Below are 27,197 nucleotides of genomic sequence, written 5' to 3' on the forward strand. Positions count from 1 at the left end.
TGCAATGCCTTCCCTTTGTAGAATAGAGTTCAAGTTAACCAAAGATGATCGTTTCCCAATATTTACATTAAAACAGGGAGAGTTTCCTAATTTACTCAAATCTCGTATTGGTAGTATGATCTCATGACTTTTATACCATTTAAAAGACTCATTGAGATGTAAAAATAGTAAACTCTTTCTTTATACATATTAATATAAATTCATTTCTATGAATATGAACTATATTTTCCACAAAAAATTGATGAGAAATGTGTCATTGCTTTATACTTTTTGTAACTTTACTGAGATTTAACTCACATACCATACACTTCACTCACTTAAAATATATAATTCAGTGGTTTTTAATACTCGTGCAGAGTTGTGGACCCATCACCTCATTCAACATTAGAACATATCCATCTTCACAAGAAGAATTCCATCACCCCTCTGTTCCTCCACTCTTCCTGTCCCAGAGCAATCGCTAATCTACTTTCTGTCTCCAGATTTTCTTGTTCTGGGCATCTCATATGTATAGAATCATATAATATGTGGTCTTTTGTGTCTGGTCTCTTTACTGTAGCATAATGTTTTCAAGATTCATCCCTGTTGTAGGAGGTATTTCATTGCTTTTGATAGCATCCCTTTAATAGTTCAGTTTCCACTGTTCCTCACCATCAGCATATTGCCAGGCCATTAGTCTCTGCAACTAAAATAATAAAAACCCAAACAGAAAACAGCACACAATTCACACTACTGAACTGACTTGTTTTTACCTTCCCCCATCAGAGTGGCAGCCTTTCAAAGCAGATGCTGTCCATTCACCTAGGATCTGCCATCCATCAACCATCAAACCATCAAAGTCAGCTTTTTCTTGGTCAAGACAGACCTGATCATAGAACACCGCACAAGTGACCATAACATCCTCAAGTGCTCCCAAAGGCAGCTTTTGACACTAATGAGTCCCTCCTTACATTCCCCTTAGCATGGTCCTGTATAAACCATTTTCATATTCTTATGGAACTCCTGGGCACTACTCTCCCCATTAGAGCATTTCTCTGACATAATCCGTGACATTGTGGCTAAAACAACCTTCAAGATTATATGATCTAATTAACTCATATAGGCAGTCTTAATTAATGCTCATGGCAAACTGGTCATTGTTTCTGCAGGGGACAAGATCTCAGCAATTTTGGTATTCATCATTCTTATGCATGCCTGTCTAGATTATGATCTGTGTTACATTTTAGGCAGAGTGGTGAACGTGTCTAGCATGATGACCTTCATGGCTCTTGAACCTGCAGCCCAGGACTGCAGCAAAAGTTTACAAGTGAGACCGTCCTTGAGGTAGAGCTGGTGGGGCTCATGAACGAGTTTGTGGATGATGCAAAGAATGGAGTGCACATAAAGGAAGGCTGGCCTGATGTCAAGGCCATGGCATATGCAGTGTGTAAGATGGACATCACTGTCCTGTCCAGAATCCATGCCAGGAGACTGAGTGAGCAGAGAGGGGACAAGATCCTCCTGAATGCCTGCTGCCCAGGATGGGTAAGAACCGACATGGGGGATGCAAGACCATAAAAACCCCAGAAGAAAGAGCACAGACCCTCATGTACTTGCCCCTTTTGCCCTCAGATGCTGAGTGGCCTCATGAAGAGTTTGTTATGGAGAAGAAAGTTGAACAATGGGGGTTCCTCTCACTGTTCCCTCCATAGTTCTCATTAAGTTACCTGTCCTGATTTGACCAAAGGACGCTTACACTGTTTAAAAGATCTCTACCCAAAATTTAAAAAATAAGAAGAATCAAAATATCCCTATGGAGTACTAAATTTGACTTGGCTTGACTCTCAATTCTGAGAAGTCCTTTGTGATTTCTTCTGTGATATAGAGGGAGAAAAAGTGGACTCAATGACAATGAATGAAAATCAATAGATGAATAAAGGGTTTTTTTAAACATCCATTCATGTAGTTTCTTTACATGCCAACCACCTCAGAAATCTAATACACCTAAAAGTTAGATAGCCAGAAAGACAGTATAACACAGGGGTCAACAAACATTATAGAAACAGCCAGTGAGTACATATTTTCAGCTTTGCAGGTCACATGATCGCTGTGGGAAACACTCAGGTCTGCAGAGGTAGCATGAACGGAGCCATAGAGAGTACATAAACAATGAACGTGGCGCCGTTTGGCCTGCTGGCTTTAGTTTACCAGCCTCTAGTATAACATGGACAACAACATGAGGAGAATACATCTGGTGTGGTCTCTTTAACACCAAACTCATTGGAAAAACACAATGGCAAAGTGTGAACTGTGAGGAGGCACTTAAGATCCATCCATAAGAGAATCTGAGAGAGTTGGGGAAATTGAATATGGATTGGATGTCAGTGGACATGAGAGAATTACTGTCAAATCTCTTCAATGAGAATGTGTTATTTATGGAGGGAGGAAGTGTCCTGAGGTCTGCAACATGAACGTGGTTCAGCCAAATATATACAGAAGATAAACACAAAAATATACTAAAATATTCATAATTGTTCAACCTAGCTTGGTGGATATATAGGTGTTTACTATTCTGTCAACTTTTCTGTTTGAAATGTTTCAAGACAAACATCTGGAAACAAAACATCCCAGCTCTGCCACCTTACTGCGTGACCCTGAGCAAAACCACATTTACTGTATCTCAGTTTCTCCATTTTTAAATGAAGACTTTGGGCATAGGATTGCTATGAAGATTAAATGTCCTCATCCAGGTGGAAATGTTGAAAACACAATAAAAGTGCAAAGTGTCTTCTCTCATGAGTCCCTGTGATTGGGACCTAACACCGCCCAGGACTGTGATGAGAAGCTTCTTCCTGCCCAACACCAAGCCTGCCTCCCAGTGGGTTCAGTGACCCTCCCCCACATGCCCTCCCTTCACATCAGCATTCCTCATTGTAAAGACGCCTCTGCTGTCATGATTATTCTCCATTTTCACCAGTGACGTTCAGGCTCACAGAAATGAAAAAGGATGGCCCTAGAAAGCAGCCTTAGGGCTCTTATTTTAAAAGTGAGTTTTACAGGGACTAGCCTGATGGCATAGTGGTTACGTTTGCACACTTCATTTTGGCGGCCCTAGGATCATGGGTACGGATCTGGGGCACAGATCTACACATCTCTCCTCATCATGCCATGGCAGCATCCCACATATGAAATAGAGGAAAATTGCCATGGTTGTTAGCTCAGGGACAAACCTTGATTCAAGATCTTAATTCACTGGCTTTAAATTAGCACACTTCCCCAAAAACAAACTTTCTAAGAATTTCCCATAGTCCAATCTCTCACTCCTTTCCTTTATTATTCTTCCCCTGTTCTTATGCTGACAAAGCCCTTTTCCCATACTGAAAAAATGTGAATTTTACTTATCTTGTCTTATACTTGTTTTAGGGTTTCACTTATAAGCCCATAAATTTAAAAAGTGGGAAAATACTTTTTCTCTCTCGTTAGAAATTAATGGGTGTACCGTGTAGGGTGAGGATCTCTTTTTTCCTTTGCAATCATTGCTCCTTTTCCCCCACTACCATTTTCTGGAATAATTCTTTGCTTCCCCTGTTAATTGTTAATGCCACGTTTATCATACACTACATTCTCAGACTGTATGATGTTCATGGATTGTATTTTCTGGAGCATCCTGCCCCACTGACTTGTCACTTCTTGTGTTGGTACCAGTACTACAAGGATAAAGAAATCAGGCTGAAAATCATGATTCATCGCCCTCCAAGAATTGGTCTTTTGAAATTTCAGGTCGCTCACCATGACCAGACTTCCCTGCATGCCACGTGCTATCGCTGACTGACCCTCTTAGTGGATTTAGTCCGTCCCACTTCCTTCCAACACTGGCTCACGCCCACTATAGAAGAAAGTGAATGAGGCTAGGGTTGTGGAGAGAGGCCAGAAAATGACAGAACCAGGATATACATGGATAAGGGAGAAAATCCAAAACAAAGCTCTTCACCATCCCGAGTGAAAAAAAATCCCAAAAGGTTATAACCGATGACTCCATCTAGGGAGCATTTTTGAAACAAGACAATTTTAGAAATGGAGAACAGATTACTGGTGGACAGGGCTGAGGGAGGGGAGGGTGGGGGCAAGAGAGAGGTATGTTTGGTTATAAAGAACCAACAGGAGGGATCCTTGTGCTGATGGAAATGTTGTATATCTTGACTGTAGTGGTGGATACACAAACCTACACTTGTGATAAAATTGTATGGATCCGAATACACACATACAAATAGGTACAAGTGAAATGAGGAAATCTGGACATGATTGGTGGATTGTTTTGATGTCAGTATTCTGAGTGTGATATTGTACTGGAGTTTTGCAAAATGTTACCACTGAGGAAAATTGGGTCAAGTGCAAGGAATCTCTATCTTACCTCTTACTACTGCATGTGAATCTGCAATTATCTCAAAAAATATTTAAGAGAATAAAAAAGCAAACCTCTTTCCCTTATTATTAATTTTGTGTGTTGCAACTGATTGGAAACCTACCTTGCAATGGCAACATAATTGGCATCTATCTAAAGCACCCCTGTTCACCAGAACTTTGTGCTGTGAAGGGAACATCGTGTAGGTGTCTGTACAATACAGTGCCCACCAGCACGTGTGACTGTTGAGCACTGAAATGTGGCTAGTGCAGCTAAGAACTGAATTTCAAATTGTATTATTTTCATTAAATTTACATCTAATGGCCACTTGTGGGAAGTGACTACCTTAAGAGGCAGCTCAGAAGTGAAACTCGACCCTATAGTCGGCTAGTCCTCTGTTGGTACAAGGAAATAGTAAGGAAGAAAATTCATTTCCCACCACTGAACTACTTTATGAACTTTCTGGGGATGCACTTCCTCCCATTAAAATGGGGATAACAAGATGCATCCTGATGAGCTTTTCTAGTGTGAGAAAAGGCTGCAAAGCCCATGGCCATTTGTACTTGCCAGTCCCAACCGCTCTCCCGTCAGCGCCCCGCAGGCCTCCACGCAGCCACGTTGTCCCGCAGCTGCGTGGCGCTGGTGACCCGGGGCCAACAAGGGCATCGGCTTCGCCATCGCGTTCGACCTTTGCCGGCAGTTCTCGGGGGACGTGGTGCTCACGGCGCGGGACACGGCGAGGGGCCAGGCGGCCGTGCAGCAGCTGCAGGTCCAGGGCCTGAGCCCGCGCTTCCACCAGCTGGACATCGACGACTTGCAGAGCATGGGCGCCATCCGGACTTCCTGAAAGAGGAGTACGGGGCCTCGTTGTTCTGGTCAACAACGCGGGCATCTCCTTCAATAGCAAGGAGCCCGTGCTCGCAGGGGAAGCCTTATGCCAGGGTGACCGGATCTGTCGGAGCATCCCTGCGGTGGGGCTCCCCTGCCTTTGGGGTCTGGGATGGCTGCCTGGGGGTGGAGGAGGGGAGAGGACAGGGGTGCGGCTACAGCAGAGTGCACCTGGAACTGGACTGCTTTCCAGCCAGAGGGACCTTTCCATTTCCTTGGCTGGGACGCCTGGGGATCTTTTCTAGGTTGTCCCGCAGATTTGCTCTGATTGGATTTTAGGGCGGTTGGGTGAATTTTTAAGGCATTTTTGTAAATAAGAAAATTGCACAAACTGGTACACAGAGATTCCATGTGTGGACCCTCTTAGAACATTGCCAAACTTGGAAATTGCCATTGGTAAATTACGTTAACCTGCTGCCCATTTTACACAAAATTCACCCAATTTCTTTTGCACGCTTTTAAAAACATGAATCCATGGAATTTTACCACATGGCTGCCATGTATTAACTCTACCTTCCTTTTTCCCTGAAAGCTCCTGACCCCACACCGTTTCATGTTCAAGCAGAAGTGACAATGAAAACAAACTTTTTTGGTACCCAAGATGTCTGCACAGAGCTACTGCCTCTCATAAAACCCCATGGTGAGTCCGATGAGGAGCCCAAGCCATGCTGGTTCTGGCACGATCTGCCCTGCCTGCCTCTGCTCTCATCTACAAGCCCCTGCTACCTCGCCCTGCTCTGCTACACTGACTCCTTGTTGTGTCTCCACTGGGCCAGGTGCCCTTGTGCTTCAGGCTCTGCACACACTTGTCCAGTGGTCATCAGTGCTGTCTGTCTTGCTGGTCATTGCACAGCTGACTCTTTCTCATCCTTCAGGTCTTTGTTCAAAAGTCTCCTCAGAGAAGCCCTTTACCTGCTCTGTGCCCCTCACACGTTGGAGTTCCCTGAGGATTCCATCCCGGCTCCTCCCTCCTCCCTCTCCCTCTCTGAGTGATCCTATTCAGGCTAAGGAAGCCTTCGCAACCCTCAATTTGTTACCCACCCCCATATCTTTTCCTGCATCTGATATAGTGTATTATATTTATGGGTTTTTAGATGCTAAACCCACTGTACATATGTGAGATAAATATCGTTTGGTCTTTACAACTTCAGCAGGTGCCCACGACCACCCTCAGGTTCAGAAATTCACTAGAAGGACTCAGAACTCAGCAGAGCCATTATACTCAAAATTATAGTGTCTTACCGAAAATGGAGACAGATTCAAGTCAGCAATGGGAAAAGTCTCTTAGCCCTCGGTCCAGGAAAGACCAGGCATGGAGCTTGAGTTCTCCTCTCCTGGGGGAGTCCTGCAGACAGCATGTATTTCCCCCAGCAGAGATATGTGACAGTACACATGGAGCGTTGCCAACCGGAGAAGCTTATCCTGCCTAGTGTCTGGTATTTTTATTGGGATTGGTCACATAGACCTGGCCCACCACTCTCTTGGCTGACCTTACTCCCCAGCCCCTCCAGAGGTCCAGCTGATAGCAGGTAGCCCAAAGTAGCATCATAATCACCTTGTTAGCATCCATTCTGTAGTCTGATCCTAGACACCCCCCAAGTAAACAAGGACATTCTTATCAGGAAGATTAAACCAAGTTGACCTTCCAGCAGCCTTGGGTAAAGGGCCAAACCTTTCCTTGGCCCAGCTTAATCCTCTGCTTTCACAGGCCACGCCCTAGTCCTTTGCCAAGGCTCTCTTACAGCAAAGGATCGTTGAGCATCTACATTTAGTAGAGATTTTATATAACACATACAGCAATCGTATCAGAAATATGCTGAAATTTGGAGGAGCCAGTGTGGGGTAGGAATACATTTAAAGGGAAAGATAATCCATCCCGTAAAACCACTAGATACACATTCATGTATTTGTACTAATTTGATTCCTCCTTGATCAACTGATATTTATACCTTATTTAGCATAGTACTTGTTTAGAAACATTTAGTATTGTTAAGAGCTAAACAGAGGCATATTAGAAATTTAAGAATTTATTTGAGAAAAAATCTATTTGAATCGAAAAGCAACAAATCTGAATTGCTTAGGAGTACCCCTGGACTTTTTAGAAAAAGGGCTGGAGCAAGGTAAAGAGATTACTGATTGGCTATAGCTTCAAACCCATGTGGCTGTTTCTGATGGGTGGTCCTTAGGTTTCATTTTTGTATCCTCAAGGCATTTACAGGCTTAGATTTGGTTTTCTTTAGAGCCACCTCAGTCTAATGGGCTCCTCACTTAATGTAACTCATGGCTAAATATAGCTGGTGCTTAGCTAAATTCAGTTCTTCATTACATTTATAGTTGAATATTAACAAGGCCAGTGTTACAGCTTATCACAGTATGGTGGTATGTGGAACCGGAAAGATAAGAATCAAGACATGCTGGCACATTGCTAGAGTTTCACTCAGTCATTAACCATTGGTTCAGTTCATCATCATATCATATGACCCCATCTCCTAGAGCGAGGCCACTCAGGTTCCCTGGCTTCCCGTCAACCTGGTCAGGTCCTGAAAGCAGGAGTGGTCTTAGTAACATGTGGCTTCACATTTTCCGGCATCTGGTATGATGGAGCTAAGAGACGATACCATCTCTTGCTCTGAGTCTCTCAAGACACCAAGGTAATATGGGATTTCTCTTGTTGCATAACCCGCTTATTCATTCCTTTAGCCTAGACTACCGTTCTTCCTTTTCCTCCCTGTCATTGACTTTTATGCAAACTTTTTCACCTTTCAAAGGGCTGTCAGATTCAGCCACTGTGCTGATCTTCATCGCCTGCAGCGAAGGCAGCTAGTCTAACAAGTGCCTTCCCTTCGGTCCACTCCCATTCATATCAGGTAGGGTTGGGTTGCATAGGTCCAGACCTCGTGGGCTGTCTCGGCCACTAGGCAATACAGCTGCATTTGCTGTCACTCCAATTTTGCCAGATGGCGTGAAGTCACATTCCACTCCATCGGACCCTTACGACGTCTGGCATGAAGGTTCAAAGCTATAGTTAGAGGTTCTTGCTTAGGAATTATTCCTGCTTCCCATTTCCGCAGTTGTAGCACTAGTGTCAGGACTACTGTATCAGGTAGGAAAAAGAAAGTGGAGGTGATGTGAGTAAGAATCATATAGTCACCCCAGCATCCTACCCCAGCCCTTCGTCCCCACATCCTGCAGCGAAAGGAAAGAATCTATCCTGTGGGGCATCTCCCTTGGCCCCCTCATGTTGAGTGTGAGCACATGCTCACGACTGTGTGTAAGCCAGCTCTTCATACCTTTCTCAACTCATGTTTGAGACAACCAATGCTTCAACTGCCCATTCCAATTCTCTATCAACCCTACTACTCCAAGGATGACACTGTGTGCTTGGTCTGCAGAAGTGTAATTTGCCAGCCCAAATGGTGCGGTATCTTCTGTTCCAGTCCTGCTAAGTAGGTTGAACATTTGCATGTACTTCTGGGTATGTAAAGCCTGGCCCGGAGATGGTGTCTCCTTTTGTGAGGACCCACTTGTAGCCTCCCAGGAGTACTACCTAACTCAACGTGCCAGCTATGTGCAGGGCCTTGCCCTCGGAGAATCTTCCTCATGACCACCTGCAGTCTTTGTCTCTCTTGCTGCCAGGCTGAACAGTCCTTGGCAATGTGTGCTTCACAGGGTGTAAGAGTCACGTCGACCATTTTCCCATTGCTGCATTGCTGCAGCTCCCCATTTCCACCTATTTCCCGCACCAAGATGGCCACAGCAAAGAAGCCTACCAGGATGCCCACTTGCTGGTTCCACTAGCCTGCCAGTCCTGGAAGTGGTTCTTCTGATGGGCATTGACTGACATGTCCTACTTTAACTTCCCTCTAAATTCCCGTAGGGACTTCCATAGGGCTCTGCCCTATATGCACATCCCTTCTGTTCAGTTTCCCACGGCCCCTGTCCGTCATATTGTCAGACATTAGTCACTGCTCTGAGTTGATAAGAACCCAAACAGAGAGAAAACCCCATGCAGTTCAGACCCCTGAGCTGATTTGTTGTTCCCTTCTTCGATCAGTGTGTAGGCCTTTCAAAGCAGATGCTGTCCAGTGACCTAGGATCTGCCATCCATCAACCTTTCAGCTCTTTGTTGCTCAAAGGAGAGCTGATCATAGAGCCTTGCCCGAGAGACCATAACATCCTCCGGTGGTCCCAAAGGCCACCTGATGATATGAATGAATACCTCCTTTCATTCCCTTACAATTGATATGAATGAATACCTCCTTACATTCCCCCTGGCATGTTCCTATATAAACCATTTTCATTTTCTCATGGAACTTCTAGGTGCTACCCTCCCCATTAGAACATTTCTCTGACATCATTTGAGACATTATGGGTAAAACAAGCTCAAGATTGTATCAAGTCCTTCACTCGTAGAGGAAGTCTCAATTAATGCTCATGGCAAACTGGTAATTGTCTCTCAAATGGAAGTTTTCTGGTCCAAAATCCCAGCGAAGTTGGTATTCATCATTCTTGTGCATCCTTTTCTACATAACGATTTCTGTTGGATTTTAGGCAGAGTGGTGCGTGTGTCTAGCACTGTGAGTCTCAGTGCCCTTCACAACTGCAGCCCAAAACTGCAGGAGAAGTTTAGAAGTGAGACCATCACAGAAGAGGAGCTGGTGGGGCTCCTGATCAAGTTCGTGGAAGATACAAAGAATGGAGTGCACCAGAAGGAGGGCTGGCCTAATACCACATACGGAGTGATGAAAATCAGCATCACGGTCCTGTCCAGAATCCACGCCAGGAAGCTGAGTGAGCAGAGGAGAGGGGACAAGATCCTCCTGAATGCCTGCTGCCCAGGGTGGGTGAGAACTGACATGGGGGGGACCCAAAGCCACAAATTCCCCAGAAGAAGGAGCAGAGACCCCCGTGTACTTGGCCCTTTTGCCATCGGATGCTGAGAGGCCTCATGGGGAGTTTATTTTGGAAAAGAAAGTTGAACAATGGTGAGCTCAACTCACAGCTCCCGTGGGTCCGTGTATATTATGTGCCTTGATTTGACCAAAGGGCATTTACACTGTGAAAAATATCCCTATCCAAACTATAAAAAAGAAGAGAAATCAAAATATCCCTATCAAGTACTCAATTTAACTTGGCTATAAATTCTGTGAAGTCTTTTGTAACTTCTTCTGTGATATAGTGGGAGAAAAAAGTAGAATCAACGACAATGAGTGGAAATGAACAGATCAATAAATGGTTCTTTATAAATTTCCATTTTGCAGATTATTTACATGCTAACCAACTCAGAAATCTGATAGACCTCAAAGTTAGGTCAAGGAAGGACAGTATAACACAAGGGTTTAGAGAACATTATAGAAACAGCCAGTGAGTACATAGTTTCAGCTTTGCAGGCCACAGGGTCTCTATGGGAACTACTCAGATCTGCCGAGGTGGCCTGAAAGTAGCCATAGACAATCCACAAACCAATGAGCCTGCCGGCTTTAGTTGACCAGCCTCTAGTATAACATGGAGAACACCATGAAGGGAAGGCATCTGGTGTGGTCCCTTTAACTCCAGACTCGTTGGAAAAACACAGTTTCAAAGAGTGAAGTAGGAGTGGGCACTTCAAACCATCCATAAGGGAATCTGAGACAGTCGGGGAATTGAATGGGAATTGGGTGTCCATGGATATCGGAGAACTATCGTCAAATCTCTTCAATATGAATGTGTAATTTATGGAGGAAGGAAGTGTCATGAGGTCTGCAACATGAACGTGGTTCAGCACAACATATACAGAAGAGGAACGCATAATATAGTAAAATAGTCATAATTGTTCAACCTAGTGTGTTAGATATATGGTTGGTAACTATATCATTCTTTCACTTTTCTGTATGAAAGCTTTCAAGACAAGCATCGGAAAACAACAAATCCTGGCTCTGCCACCTTACTGTGTGACCCTGAGCAAAACCGCATCTTACTGTATTTCTGTTTCTCCACCTGTAAAATGAGGACATTGGGCATAAGATTGCTGTGTGAAGCTCCAATGTCCTGATACAGGTGAAAATGTTAAAACACAACAAAAGTGCAAAGTGTCTTCTGTCTTGAGCCCCTGTCGTTGTTAGGACCTAAGACCCCCCAGGGCTGACGAGAAGCTTCTTCCTGCCCAACACCAAGCCTGCCTCCCAGTGGGCTCAGTGACCCTGTTCCACATGCCTCCCTTCACAGAAGCGCTGCATGTTGTAAAGACGGCTGTGCTGTCATGATTATTCTTCATTCTTCACCAGTGATTTTCAGGCTGACAGCAATGAAACGAGATCTCCCCAAGTGATGTTTGGGCCAGGCCCAGTGGCCTCATGGTAAGTTCAGCAAGCTCTGCTTCGGCGGCCCCCAGCCTGGCTCCCAGCGTCAGACCTACACCGCTGTGTTAGGGGCCATGCTGTGTGGTAGCCCACATACTGAAAAATAGAGGAATATTGGCACAGATGTTAGTTCAGGGTGAAGCTTCCTCAGCAAAATAAAATAAAAAATAAACTAAAATGAAGTTTACAAGCTTCTCCCTTCAACCAGGCACTTTATTTCCTCTGTTACTTTTTTTCTTTTGCAAACTGACCCAAGAGGACAACAATGTCTAGATCAACACAATAGCATCTCAACTGTTTGGAAATATATATTTGAAATTGCAAAGATCGTTTTTTTCTTAGGACCTTAAAAATAACACCTAACTCTATACACCAATTATTATCTCTCACCTTGGACAAAATCAAAGTCCACCCCACTTTTAGCAAACAAGGATTATGTAACCATTATATAAAACTTTGCAATCAATGCCTTGGCACACACTAAGAGCTTCAATAAAACCTTGCGTCCCACTTGAGGGCTCACTGGGAGGCACACAGCGAGGTACCCTGCCCACACTGAAAGTCTAATCATGGGACCTAAGTCTCTAATTCTCTCTTTTGAGTTTCTCTTAAGAAAGCAATGGGATCGATGTCCTCAGAAGCAGTTAGCCTGTCTATGTCATTTCCTTGAATCTTAGGAAAAAGCAACACTTCCCATTCTGCAGTGGATGATGACCCAAGTCCAAGGCATTACTCCGCACTCCTTTTCTCCTTTTGGGGTTCTCCCAAAATAGTTTCTTTAGTAAATCTGCTGTGAGTTTCTAGTTCCTTACTTGACTTATCACCAACCAGCTTTGCTTTGGCGGAAGCACACCTCTCCAGCCTGCAAGATTGCTTACATCAGAAGTGAGATCAAAAGGGAGACCTGTGCCCTTTTGGCCCAGGGTGCAGAGTGGAGAAGAGGTGGACCCAGGAGAGGGGCTTAGGAAACCTTTGGAACATTTGGCCCCTCCTAGGAGGGAGGGATGGAGGTGGGGCCTCCTTCTCAGGAAATCACAGCACTGGATCCCAGAACTCATTTCTCTGCAGACTCTCTGACTTTGGCCAGGGCTCCCCAGTGAGCGCCGCTGTGGCTCATAGCCCTGTCTGCTGCCCACACAAGTGCCTCACACACCCGCTACCCAGCCATGTCTTACAGCCGTGTGGCGCTGGTGACTGGGGCTAACAAGGGCATCGGCTTCACTATCCTGCGTGATCTGTGCCAGCAGTTCCCCGGGGATGTGGTGCTCACAGCAAGGGACACCACGCGGGGCCAGGCTGCCGTGCAGCAGCTGCAGGCCCAGGGCCTGAGCCCACGCTTCCACCAGCTGGACATTGACGACCCCCAGAGTGTCCGGACACTGCGCGACTTCCTGCTCAAGGAGTATGGCGGCCTTGACCTGCTGGTCAACAACGCAGGCATTGCCTACAAGAGTAAGTGGATGTGGGCTGAGAGGGGAGGCAGCCTCTGTGAGGGTGGCCAGCAAGAGTGGGTTGGGGTCTGAAATGCTGCTATGGGGATCTTAGCTCTCAGGGGATCTAGAACAATTTCCCTAGGGAAAGAGGTCAGACTGGAGGCTACAGAGAGAGCAGAGACCTCTGAGACTCGCAACACTTTCCAGCAAAGAGACTTTGCATTTCCATGACACAGCCTCTTAAGGATCTCCTCCAGGTTTTCACGGTTTCTCTTGGAATGCACTTTAGAGCAGTTCGGCGACTTAACTTGTTTTAAAAAACAACAAGAAATTTTAAGAATGGTACAGAGAGATCCCACCTGCATCCTTCACTTAGTCTCCCCTAATGGTGCCATCTTATGACTCCATGCAGTATTAAGCCAGGAAATGACATGAGTATTGTCACATTCTTAACTTAACCAAGCCATTACTTGCAATTCACCAGAATCTGTATGTAAAAGACAGTTTGTATCATTCTTGTATTTTTACCATGAGTACTACTTTAGTTTATTAACTTTGTTCTTTTTCTCCACTAAAAGTTCCAGATTCCACACCGATTCATATTCAAGCTGAAGTGACAATGAAAACAAACTTTTTTGGTACCCGAGATCTCTGCACGGAGCTACTGCCTCTCATAAAGCCCCATGGTGAGTCCGATGAGGAGCCCAAGCCATGCTGGTTCTGGCACGATCTGCCCTGCCTGCCCCTGATCTCATCTACAGGCTCCCACCACCTCTCCCTGCTCAGCCACACTGGCCTCCTTCTTGTGTCTCCACCAGGCCTGGTGTCCTTCTGCTTCCAGCTCTGTACACACTTGTCCAGCTGTCATGGGTACTCTCTGTGCCACTGATCATTATATAAATGGCTCTTATCTTTCAGGTCTTCCTTCAAAAGTCCTCAGAGAGGCTCTTTATTTGCTCTGTGCTCTTCACACTTTCGAGCTCCTTGAGGATTCCATCCTGGACGCTCTGGCCTCTGTCTCCCTCTCTCACAGTGATCTTGTTCGGGCTAGTGGAGCCTTCCCTACCCCCAGTTCACTAGGTCCCCTTCAAATCTCTCACCTGTCTAGAACATTTCCACACTTCTAGACACACATATTTGTCCTCCTGCATCTCCATCTCTTCCTGAGCCCTCCTTCCCTCCCCTGAATTCCCACATCCAAAACACACATTTTAAAAATGCGCTGTCCTTGCCCCAAATCATCTTGGTCACTGACCCCACCATCCACCCACCAGGATCCTGGGTGTCACCATGCCCGCCCCCTTAATATCACCTACCAGGTCCTACGAGTGGTCCTACCCTGTTCTCTGCAAGCGATCTCCTCCATCCCAGCTCTATGACAGACTCTCAGCTGTCATTCATGGACAGTTGCAAACTCTCCTAAGGGAGCTTCTTTCTTGAGTCTTTTCCTTTCTGGGCATTCTCTGTACTCTCTGCTTGCTTGCTCCCTCCTGAAAATCCATCAGAAGCAAAGTCCTAGCCCTTCGTGAGGCTTGCAGTGATCTCTGTAATTTGACTTGCATAATACCAGGCTGCTTTTAACTGCCCTTCAATGTGCTATGTTCTGGACAAAACAAACTATCATACATCTTTGGTTGTAAACAACTGTAATACTCACCCCAAGGTAATGGGATGGAGGGGAGCCACCACCCATTAAACACACCAATAAGACAAGCCGACACTTTTAGAAAGATTAAGGGGTGTGGCTTGGAATTGAGTACATACACCTACAGCTCACTCTCAATTCCTCCCTGCTTCCCTGTCCTGTCCTCCTGGAAAGTTCTGTGACTTCTTCTAACACTTGGTTCACTAGGGCCTCAAGGGACAGCTATTTTGCAGTCACTTCACCCCCCTCACTCACACCAACACTAGAGGGCAGCAATGGAATTCCTTGTGCCACCACCAAACATTCTATATGTATTCCTCTTGGAATCATACTAATGACTTCTGGATGGGTATTTTTCTTACTTCACTGGGCTGTGTTAGTTTCTGCTGTGTCTCTGCTTGGTCCAGAAGAGGAATGGACACTCACAGATTTGCTAAGGCAGGCTGTATTCAAACAACTGATCTTGCCTCACCAAAGCTAGAGTTAATATGCATGCTATATTATATTGTAGTAAATACATGCCGCATTCTCGCTACACAGCAAAGTTTCCTTGCCTTCTGAAATAGGAGAGTTCTTCCATTATTTGGGATGAAAGGCAGCCACAGAAGTTCATGCCATCATGATTTTATGCAACACTCTTTGGGGAGATAATTTGAGACAAGTCCTAGCTAGGCTAACCAAAAATAAATACTGTCTCAGCTCTCCCTCATCTCAGGTCTGAAGATACAGAGAATGAGCCGGAATGGTTTCCACAGAATCTCTGTGGGAAGCAGAAGACATCCATAAGGGGAATGTGTAGTTTGTTTCTGGTGCGGAAGGAGAAAAAGAGAGTATTGTGACCTTAAGGATTACTGAGCGATAATACTATGAATTTCTTTTTATTTTTAATCCGTTCTTAAAAGAGTTGTTCTGAATACTCTAACCACAGAAAAGATAAGACCTATCCTGCCCAGGTACCCTCCACTGAACTTCACCAATCAATCAATATCAATGCCATTTATATCCCTTCACCCCTTCCCATCTCATTTCCCAACTGTTCCCAGAAGCGAGCATCTTCCTGAATTTGAAGAATGCTGTCTTTAATGCTGGCAGGCTGTTATTCTGATTTTCCTAATAAATTAGAATGTATATTTATTTGAAAAGATACTAAGGAAAACCCATCTCTGAGGAATCAAGCAAACGCTTGAAAACTGCACACTCCTGTTCATCGCACGTTAGCTTGAAGAGCCCTAGGAGGGAACAAACGGCCTTGTGAAGGCTGCACTCACCAACTAAACCTTTAAAGAAGTGTTACCCATCTTCATTGAAACAGGCACCACTTTTCAACTTTGTACAGTCTGGAAAATCACCAGAGGAAGTTGGAGGGAATATACTGTACTACAGATTGTTCCACCTCCGACATTTTGTGGTCTAGAAAGGATGCGTGGATGGACGTTTCTTGATGTGCTGTGCTAAGCATTTCAGATATTGTGCCAATAAGAACATGGAGGCAAAACAAAGCTCAAGGTCACATGCACAGCTGGATGTGGACCTCAGTCATGTGGCATCCAAGCTAATTGTTCTCCCCACTACTCAATGATTCTCAAATATTTTAGGCCGAGGTCCCATTCTTCAAGTGAAGAATGAGTGAAGCTGTACCCAGTCAGGCCAGGGTGACATATGACAAAAGAAGACTCAGCTTGATTGGGACCAATGTGTCCCTCAGCACAGAGCCCCCAGGGCACCACAGGGAAACCCAGACGGTTGCAGGAGACACAGTTTAAAACCCTGCAGTCTTTCATGACACCCCTTTTCAACCCAGAGACATAACTACAGGTACTCTTGGAATTAGATAAAAATGAACTTAGTGACAAATGTGAAGTCATAAAAGTTCCAGAGAAACAGACGTGCACTTAATACCCCTGAATAGACAATTCGAACCAAGTAATGCTCGTGCAGCTTGTTTCTGGAGATGACATGATGTCTACGGTATCCCTTGTTGTGCAGATCACTGTGGCCCTGGTTTTCAGTTGTGAGAGTTGGTAGAGTGAAGGAGAGATGCTCGGGCAGAGCCATGAGGGGACAGTCATCCAAAGAGTTCTTGAGCAGCTACCGGGTGTTAAGCCCTGGGAACGTGGTCTATGTGTTTCCATTTATATATACCTTAAAGTAAAATATGGCATCCTTAAAACTGATTCCTGGTCAGACACGGGATAACGGCCCGGATAAACCGTAAGCCTGACAGGCACCCCAGCCCCACCAGTGAAAGGGTCCTTTTGTAGAAGAATGACATACTTTTATCATCAATGTGGAGTGACTATTATAAAAGGCCACTAATTCTCACACAAACACGTACACACTCACACACCCTTAGCACAAGAAAGTATGAATGGCCCATAACACTTCTTAGAGGATTAGCTGTGTGCATTGCAGTGCAGTCTCCCTGAACTGCATTCTGAAAGCCAGGAGTACACTCTGGAGATGAAACACTTGGATCACAGTCTTTGCTGTGTATCTTCCAACAAGTGCCTCCTGCCTGTGTGTTTCCAGCCAGAGCTGTCAGATCAGAAGCGGCTACAGTCACACCCAGCTCTGAGGAGAGGCACCCAGGCAGGTGCCACGTCTTGGGGATTGGTTAGTGGGAGGGACTGGCGTGGGGAAGATGGAGTGGGATGCAGCACCCACATCCAGGAATTTACCTACACAGACCCTTGGACTCCCCGGTCAGGTTTCCCCACCGTACACAGGTAAGTATTTTCCCAGCTGATTCTAGACTTCCTGAGATAGATAATACAATAGAAAAGAGGTCATCACTTTATTACAGTGTATAAACAGCCTAGAGAAAGGACAGTTTCTCCGTCTACTATCACAGGTTTCAGAGACTAAAGTCTCTGGGAATATGATTTCAAAGCCCTGTGAGTAATTGTAGCTGCCTTTCTGCTATACCGGTTGCGCACTGTGGCTTCCTCGGCCACTGTCTTTTGTTTCTTCATATCCTTCTATGTGTTGGCCTTTGGATTCATGAAACATGCATTACTTTTACCAGGAGAGAGGCAGGTGATATTATTGAGAATGAATTAAATTCTAGTAGGACCTTTGAGTGTGCTTACTAAAACATTTCACAAAGAAGTTCAGTTTATCTTATGCTTCACGTGTTCCAGATGAAAGGAAGGACTGGAATAATGGACTCGTTTCTAAAGTGAGTTCATCCTACAAGACTGTTGGAGGATTACAAGACACTTACCATAATTCAGTGTAATTCTCTAGAGGATTATTTAATGAGAGTCATAGTGCCATGGATTATCTTTTTTATGGAATATTTTTTGCGCTGCCATTCTTAGGTAGGATGGAGCTCAAGTTAACTGATGATAACAGTCTTCCCAATATTTACATTCAAAAGGGAGAGTTTCCTAATTTGTTTGAATCTCTTATTCATGGTATAGTCTCATGTCTTGTTTATACCACTTAAAATATTAATTTAGATGTAAAATTAGTAAACTCTTTATACATGTTAATAGGTTTTTTTAATGCATACTAACAACTGTTTCCAAAAAAAACTAGTGAGAAATATGTTGTTGTTTTACACTTTGAACAGCTTTATTCAGACATAATTCACATACCATACACTTTACCCATTTAAAGTATACAATTCACAGGTTTTGCTTTTGTTATCGAGGTCACATGTGTTCACAACATTGTGTCAATTTCAGGTGTACATCATTATATTTCAGCTGCTGTATGGACTGCATCCTGTTCACCACCAGAAGTCTGATTTCCATCTGTCACCATACATATGTGCCCCTTTACCTCTTTCCCCTGCCACCACTATCTGCTCCTCTGGTAACCACTAATCTGTTCTCCTTAAGTATTCATTTGTTTGTTTATCTATCACATATGAGCAAAATCATACGGTATTTGTCTTACTGTGTTTGACTTCTTTTACTTAGCATAATACCCTCAAAGTCCATCCATGTTCTCACAAATGGCAGAATTTCATCTGTTTTTATAGCTGAGTAGTATTCCATTGTACATATATATCACATCTTCTTTATCCATTAATCCATTGATGGGCACTCAGGTGACTTCCAAGTCTTGCCCATTGTGAGTACTGCTGCAATGAGGATAGGCATTCATATATCTTTTCCACTTAGTGTTTTCATGTTTCCTGGATAAATACCCAGAAGGAGAATAGCTGGATCATATGGTATTTCTATTTTTAATTTTTTGAGAAATCTCCATACTGTTTTCCATAGTGGCTGCGCCACTTTTCGTTCGCACCCACAGTATATGAGGGCTCCCTTTTTTCCACATCCTCTCCAACACTTGTTATTTCTTATCTTTTATTAATAGCCATTCTGACAGGTGTGAGGTGATATCTCATTATAGTTTTTATTTGCATTTCCCTAATAATTCGTGATGTTAAACAACTTTTCATGTGCCTGTTGGCCATCTGTATATCTTCCTTGGGAATATGTCTGTTCATATCCTCTGCCTGTTTTTTGGTCGGGTATCATTTTTCGTTGTTGACTTGTATGATTTCTTTATATAATATTGTGTAAATTAACCCCTTCATATATGACTTGCAAATATTTTCTCCCAGTTGGTAGGCTGACACTGTGTTTTGCTGATGGTTTCCTTTTCTGTGCAGAAGCTTTGTAGTTGATGTAGTCCCGTTTGTTTATTTTTTCTTTTATTTTCCTTGCCTGTGGAGACTTGGTATTCCAAATGATACTGCTAAGACAGGTGTTGAAGAGTGTAGTGCCTATGTTTTCTTCTAGGAGATTTATGGTTTCAGGTCTTACCTTCAAGTCTTTCATCCATCTTGAGTTACTCTTCTCGTATGGTGTAAGATAACGGTCTACGTTCATTTTTTTGCGTGTGGCTGTCCAGTTTTCCCAGCACCATTTATTGAGGAGACGTTCTGCTCTCAATTGTATGTTCTAGGCTCCTTGTTAAAAACATTAGCTGTCCATAACTATGTAAGTTTATTTCTGGGCTCTTGATTTTGTTCCATTGATCTGTGTGTCTGTTTTTCTGCCAGTACCATACTCTTTTGATTGCTATAGCTTTGTAGTATATTTTGAATTCAGGGAGTGTGATACCTCCAGCTTTGTTCATGTTTTTCAGGATTCATTTGGCTATGTGGGGTCTTTTGTTGTTCCTCATAAATTTTAGGATTCTCAGTTCTATTTCTGTGAAAAACGTCATTGGGATTCTGACTGGGATTGTGTCAAATCTGTAGATTGCTTTCGGTAATACAGACATTTTACCTATGTTTTTTCTTCCAATCCATGAGCATGGAATATCTTTCCATTTTTTTTATGTGTCTTTAATTTCTTTCAATAATATCTCGTGGTTTTCAGTCTATGGATCTTTCACCTCCTTGGTTAAATTTATTCCTAGGTATTTTATTCTTTTTATTGCAGTTGTAAATGGGATTGTATTCTTCATTTCTCTTTCTGCTAGGTCATTGTTGATGTATAGAAATGCACCTGATTTATGTATGTTGATTTTCTACCCTGCAACTTTACTGTATTCATTATTTCTAATAGTTTTTTGGTGGATTCTTTAGGGATTTCTGTATATAGAATCATGTCATCCACAAATAATGACAATTTAACTTCTTCCTTTCCAATTTGGATAAATTTTCTTTCTTTTTCTTGCCTAATCCCCCTGGCTAGGACTTCCAATACTCTGTTGAATAAGAGTGGTGAGAGTCGGTAACCTTGTCTTGTCCCCATTCTTAGAAGAATAGCTTTCTGTTGTTCACAATTCAGGATGATGTTGGCTGTGAGTCTGTCATATTTGGCCTTTATTATGTTGAGGTACTTCCCTTCTATACCCATTTTGTTGAGAGTTTTATCATAAATGGATCCTGTATCTTGTCAAATGCTTGCTCTGTATCTATTAAGATGATCACGTGAATTTTATTCTATATTTTGTTAATGTGGGGCTTCACTTTGATTGAGTTGTGGATGCTGAACCATCCCTGCATCCCTGGAGTAAACCCCACTTAATTGTGGTGTAGGATCCTTTGAATGTATTGTTGTATTCCATTTGCTAATATGTTGTTGAGGATTTGGGCATCTGTCTTCATCAGCTACATTGGCCTGTAACTTGTCTTTTTCGTGTTGTCCTTGTCAGGTTTTGGTATCAGGGTAATTTTGGCCTCGTAAGATAAGACAGGAGTCATCCCATCCTCTTCAATTTTTTGGAAGAGTTTGAGAAGGACAGGTATTAAATTTTCTTTGAATGTTTGGTACAATTCACCAGAGAAGCTGTCTGGCCCTGGACTTCTGTTTTGGGGGAGGTTTTTGAGTAGTATTTCAATCTCTTTACTTGTGATTGGTCTCTTCAGATTCTCTATTTCTTCTTGATCCAGGTTGGGGAGGTTGTATGATTCTAAGAATTTAGCCATTTCTTCTAGGTTAATCCAGTTTGTTAGAGCATAGATTTTCACAGTAGTCTCTTAAAATCCTTTGTATTTCTGTGGTATTCATTATAATTTATCCTCTTTCACTGCTGATTTTATTTATTTGAGCCTTATCTACTTCTTATCAGTGAGTCTGGCTATGGGTGTGTCAGTTTTGTTTATCTTTGCAGAAAACCAGCTCTTAGTTTCATGGATCCGTTCCCTTTTTTTTTTTTTTTTTTTTGGCGTTTATTTCATTTACTTCTACTCTGACTTTTATAATTTCCTTCCTTCTACTGACTTTAGGCTTTGTTCTTTTTTTCTAGTTCCCTTGGCTATATTGTTACATTGCTCCTTTGAGATTTTTCCTCTTTGTCGAGGTTGGCTTATCTTGCTGTGAAGTTCCCTATTAGTACTGCTTTTGCTGCATCCCAAAAATTTTGGTATGTAGTGTTTTCACTTTCATTTGTCTTCAGCTATTTTTTTTACTTCTCCTTTGATTTCTTAATTGACCCAATAGTTGTTCAGTAGCATGTTTTTTGGTCTCTACATATTTATGACTATTCCTGCTTTCTGCTTCTAGTTGATTTCCAGTTGCATATCACTGTGTTCAGAAAAGATGCTTGATATGAATTCAATCTCCTTAAATTTATTGAGGCTTGTTTTCTTTTCTGACATATGGTCTATGTTTGAGAATTTTCCATGTGCACTTGAGAAGAATGTGTATTCTGCTGCTTTGGGTTAGAATGCTCTCTATATATCTATTAAGTCCATCACATCTACTGTTTCATTTAAGGCGACTGTTTCCTTCTTGATTTTCTGTCTGGATGATCTATCCATTGATATAAGTGGGGTGTTAAAGTCCCCTACTATTATTCTGTTCCTTCCAATTTCTTCCTTTAGGTCTGTTAACAGTTGCTGTATATACTTTGGTGCTCATGTGTTAGGTGCATATGTATTAATAAGTGTTATATCTTCTTGGTGGAATGTCCCTTTCATCATAATGAATGTCTGTGTCTCTTGTTGTCTTTTTTGGCTTGAAGTCTATTTTGTGTTTGACAAGTTTGGCTACACCAGCTTTCTTTTGCTTGCCAGTATCATTCCATCCCTTCACTCTGAACCTATGTTTCTCTTTACAGCTGAGATGTGTTTCCAGGAGGCAGCATATTGTTGGATCTTGTTTTTTAATCCATCCAGCCATGTCGTGTGTGTTGATGGGTAAATTCAAAGAATTTGCATTTAGAGTGATTATTGATATATGAGGGCTGAATCCTGCCATTTTATCTTCTCGTTTCTGGTTGTTATATATTTCCATTGTTACTTTTTCTTGTATTACTGTCTGCCATTTCAGTTTGGTGGCTCTCTGTAATATTTTTCTCAGTGTCCCCTTTATTTGTGATTTTTCACTCTGCTCTGGTTTTTTGTTTTGTGGTTACCTTGAGGGCTGTATGAAAGATCTCATAGATGAGATAGTCCTTCTTTTGCTGGTAGATCCTATCTATATAGCCTATGCAGGTTCCCTCCTTTTCCTCTTGACAATGTATGTTTTTGTTTTCACAAATTATTCTTTTTTGTGTTGTCAGTTTGTTACCAAATTGAAGTGCTTATTGTTATTCTTGATGCTTTCTTTCCTTTTACCCTTTATGTTATAATTAAATGTTTACTAATGTTTATTCTGATACACAGTTGCAATTTTCTGGTTCTGCCTATTCATCACCTCAGTCAAACCTTTGTTTACCTTTGCCTTCTTGTTTCAGGTAGGAGGGCTTCATTCAACATTTCTCGTAAGACAGGTCTACTGGCAATGAACTCCCTCAGCTTTCGTTTCTCTGGGAAAGCTTTTACTTCTCCTTCATATCGAAGGGTTACTTGGCTGGATAGAGTATTCTTGGCTGATAGGTTTTGTCTTTCAATATTTTGAATATATCACTCCACTCTCTCCTAGCCTGTAGAATTTCTGCTCAGAAATCTACTGATAGCTTAATGGAGGTTCCTTTGTAAGATATTTTCTTCTCTCTGCCCCCCTTTAGTATTCTTTCTTTGTCACTGACTTTTGACAGTTTTAATATGATACACTTTGGAGAAGGTATTTTGTGATGAGACAATTAGGGGTCATATTAGCGTCATGTACTTGTATACCCAGTTCTTTCCCCAGGTTTGGGATGTTCTCAGCTATTACTTCTTTTTAATAAGCTCTCTGCTCCCGTCTCCCTCTCTTCTCCTTCTGGGATACCCATTATCCTTATGTTGCTTCTCCTAATTGAGTCAGATATTATTCATAGAATTTCTTTCACTTAACAAAAGTCTTACAGGGGCCAGCCCCATGGCTGAGTGCTTAAGTTCACATGCTCCACTTCAGTGCCCCAGGGTTTCACCAGTTTGGATCCTGGGCATGGACATGACACTGCTCATCAAGCCATTTTGAGGTGACATCCCACACAGCACAACCAGGGCCACTCACAACTAGAACATACAACTATGTACTGGTAACTTCGGGAAGAAGAAGAAGAAGAAAAACAAGATTGGCAGCCGATGGTAGCTCAGGAGTCAATCTTAAAAGAAAATTAAAACTCTTAGTTCTCTCTCTTCTTCCCCTACAATCATTTCTAGATTCTATCTTTGAGCTCACTAATTCTCTATTCCGTATGGTCTGCTCTATGTTCAATGATTTTGATTTTATTTTTCATCTCATTAATTGTCCTTCATCTCCTGAATTTCTGTTTCTTTGTGGGGTTTTTTTTTTTAAGATTTCAATCTTTTTGGTGAACTACTCCTTCTGTTCATTAATTCAATTCCTGAGCTCATCTAACTGTCTTTCTGAGTTTTCTTGTAACTGGTGGAGATTCTTCATGATGGCTATTTTGAATTCTCTGTCAGTTAGATTGTCATCTTCTGTGACTTCAAGTTTGGTTTGTGGAGAGTTGTCGTTTTCTCTCTGTTCTGCTGTGTTACTGCAGTTCTTCATGGCACTTGATGGTTGATCCTTGCCAGTGCATTTGTGGTAGGAAACACCTCTCGTTTTTGGGTGAGACTTTGGTTGCTTTGATTCTCAGCTACTTCTGGTTGTATTTGAGAGCCTGCACTTTTCGCCCTTCACTGCCTCTGCTGGAGGTGTCATCAGTGCCCTCCTTGTGCTGCTTGTGCCTCTGAGGTTGCTGGTGCCTTACTGCTTGCAATGTCACTGCAGTGTTAGATGTCACCACTGGGGTCAGCAGGCTGCAAGCACCTCTGCTGCTTCTGGGGTCACCTGGGTCTCATGTTCCCACACTGGCTCTCTGAAGGCTCTCCATGGACTCAGGTGCTGCTGCCCCATGCACCACCTGTACTTCTCCTCGGTTATCTGGGGTGCTGGCAGCACCACTGCCAGGGGTGCTGGGATCAAAGGTGTCACGGTCACTTCCAGGGTCTGGGGTCTTGTATGCAGCCCCTACTGATGGTAGAGCCAGTGTCTGGGATTCTTCTACTGGAGGTGGGGTCACAGGTTCTGCTATGGTTCCTGAAGCCACAGGTCACAGGGGCCACCTGCCTCTGCTGGGGGAGGGCAGGGGCTAAGCTATGAGTCTTGTTCCTGGTCCTGCAGCCTCTGGTTGCTGGCATGAAAGAATGTACTTTGTAAAACATCAGGTCCAGGAATACCACCCCTGCCAAGGAAATATGAATTTTGGGTGCTGTCCCTACTGCTGGGAAGACTGGCCACGCTGCCTGGGAGGGGAAAGGGGCTGGGTGTCCCATGTCTGCCCCTACAGCCCCTGGTCACTGGCTCATGCGCTTGTGTGAGAATTCCTGCTTTGGATAACCCCCACCAGGGGAAGGAGAGGAGGCTGCTCCTCTAGTGCCACTGCCTCCCATGGGGTCAGTCCACCCACCTTCAGATGTATAGATGCATGTATTCCTCAGGCATTCTGTGTGCCATGCAGGCAGTCCTTTGTTGGTCAGTGGATGTACAAATGGTTGAAACTTAGGGTGGAGAGACAAAAGGACAACTCACTCTGCCACTGTGCTGTCACTCTCAGTGGTTTTAGCATATGTGCAGAGTTGTGGAACCATCTACAGCATTCTCATCACCCCGGAAAGAAATCCTATCACCCCTGTGTCCCCCCATTCCTTGTAGCTCTAAACAACAGTAATCTACTTTCTGGCTCCAGATTTTCTTCTTCTCCACATCTCATGTGTATGGAATCTTATACTATGTAGTGTTTGTGATCGGCCTCTTTAACTTAGTGTAGTCTTTTCAAGGTTCATCCATGTTGCAAGATTTACTTCGTTCTTTTCTATAGCATCCTTTTAATAGTTCAGTTTCCGCTGTTCCTCACTGTCACCATATTACCAGGCCATTAGTCACTGCTCAAGAGTTGATAAAAACCCAAATACAGAGAAAATAGCATGCAATTCAGCCCACTGAGCTGACTTGGTTTTCCCTCCTCGATCCGAGTGGCAACCTTCCAAAACAGATGCTACCCATTCTCCTAGGTTCTGCCATCCATCAACCAGTCACCCACCTCTTTGTTGGTCATGAAAGAGCTGATCATAGAGCACTGCCCAAGTAACCACAGCATCCTCAAGGCATCCCAAAGGCAGCCTTTGGCACTAATGAGTACCTCCTTACATTCCCTTTAGCATGTTCCTGTATAAGTCACTTTCATTTTCTTATGGAACTTCTGGGTACTACCCTCCCCATTAGAAAATTTCTCTGACATCATCCAAGACATTATGGATAAAACAAGTTTCAAGGCTGTATCATGTCCTTCACTCATAAAGACAGTCTTCATTAATGCTCATGGCAAACTGGGAACTGTCTCTTAAGTGGACAAATTCCCACTGAATTTGTTCTTCATCATTCTTCTGCAGGCCTTTCTCGGTAACGATCTGTGTTGCATTTTAGGCAGAGTGGTGAATGTGTCTAGCATAATGGGCCTCCTGGCTCTTAAAAACTGCAGCCCAGAACTCCAGCGGAAGTTTACAAGTGAGACTATCACGGAGGAGGAGCTGGTGGGGCTCATGAAGAAGTTCGTGGAAGATACGAAGAATGGAGTGCACATAAAGGAAGGCTGGCCTGATGTCATGGCCATGGCATATGCAGTGTCAAAGATGGGCATCACCGTCCTGTCCAGAATCTACGCCAGGAGACTGAGTGAGCAAAGGAGAGGGGACAAGATCCTCCTGAATGCCTGCTGCCCAGGATGGGTGAAAACCGACATGGGGGGACCTGAAGCCATAAAAACCCCAGAAGAAGGAGCAGAGACCCCCGTGTACTTGGCCCTTTTGCCCTCAGATGCTAAGGGGCCTCATGGGGAATTTGTTATGGAGAAGAAAGTTGAAAAATGGGGACCCCTCTATGAATACCCTCCATGGTTCTCACGTATTTTGAGCCTTGGATAGGATCAAAGGGCCAATCACACTGTTAAAATATCCATTTCAAAAAAAAAAGGATGACAATATCTCTAAGGAGTACTCACTATCACTTGGCTCATAATTCTGTGCATATAAGCTATTATCCCCGTGAAGGAAAAAAAAGTATGAAAATGTCTGTAGGGAGTACTCACTTTCACTTGGCTCATAATGGTGTGCGCATAAGGCTTTTGTGATTTCTTCTGTGATATAGGGGGAGGAAAACTGTAATGGATGAGAATAATGAATGAAAATCAATAGAAAAATAAACCGAGAATAGAAGTTCTTTATGAATGTTCCTTTGTGCAGATTGTTTATATGTCATCCAGCCCAGAAATGTTAGATATGACAGTTAGATCAACAGAAGGATAGTATATTTGAGGGGCTGGGAAACAGTATAGAAAGAGGCAGTAAGCGCATAGTTTCATCTTTGCAGGCCACACGGTCTCTGTTGGAACTACTCAGATCTGCTGTGATGGCATGATAGTAGCCGTACAGGCATCCACGGACCAATGAGCATTGGAGGGTTTGCCTGCTCCCTTTAGGTTCCAGCCTCTAGTAGATCATGGAGAACACCATGAAGGGAATACGTCTGGTGTGGTCTCTTTAACACCAAACTCATTGGAAAAACACAATTGCAAAGTGTGAACTGTGAATGGGCACTTCAGATCCATCCATAAGGGAATCTGAGAGAGCTGGGGAAATTGAATATGGATTGGGTGTCAGTGGACAT

The 27,197-nt window shown here is 43.4% G+C and overlaps 2 protein-coding genes and 1 pseudogene across 5 annotated transcripts in view; 2 read left to right on the plus strand and 1 right to left on the minus strand.

The window, feature by feature from the left end:
* The window catches only part of SETD4 (SET domain containing 4), a 162,766-nt gene that overhangs the window by 41,057 nt on the left and 94,512 nt on the right, over positions 1 to 27,197 (minus strand). The window lies entirely within an intron of this gene.
* LOC106831406 (carbonyl reductase [NADPH] 1-like) lies at positions 1,342 to 10,408 on the plus strand (annotated as a pseudogene).
* Positions 12,658 to 26,603, plus strand: LOC106831418 (carbonyl reductase [NADPH] 1-like). The gene is made up of 3 exons (XM_014841601.3): positions 12,658 to 13,059; positions 13,619 to 13,726; positions 25,959 to 26,603. Exons 1-3 carry the CDS (start codon positions 12,774 to 12,776, stop codon positions 26,453 to 26,455), a joined length of 891 nt encoding a protein of 296 aa, XP_014697087.1. The 5' UTR covers positions 12,658 to 12,773; the 3' UTR covers positions 26,456 to 26,603.

The sequence above is a fragment of the Equus asinus genome, chromosome 18 (assembly GCF_041296235.1).
Source record: "Equus asinus isolate D_3611 breed Donkey chromosome 18, EquAss-T2T_v2, whole genome shotgun sequence".
Lineage (NCBI taxonomy): Eukaryota > Metazoa > Chordata > Mammalia > Perissodactyla > Equidae > Equus > Equus asinus.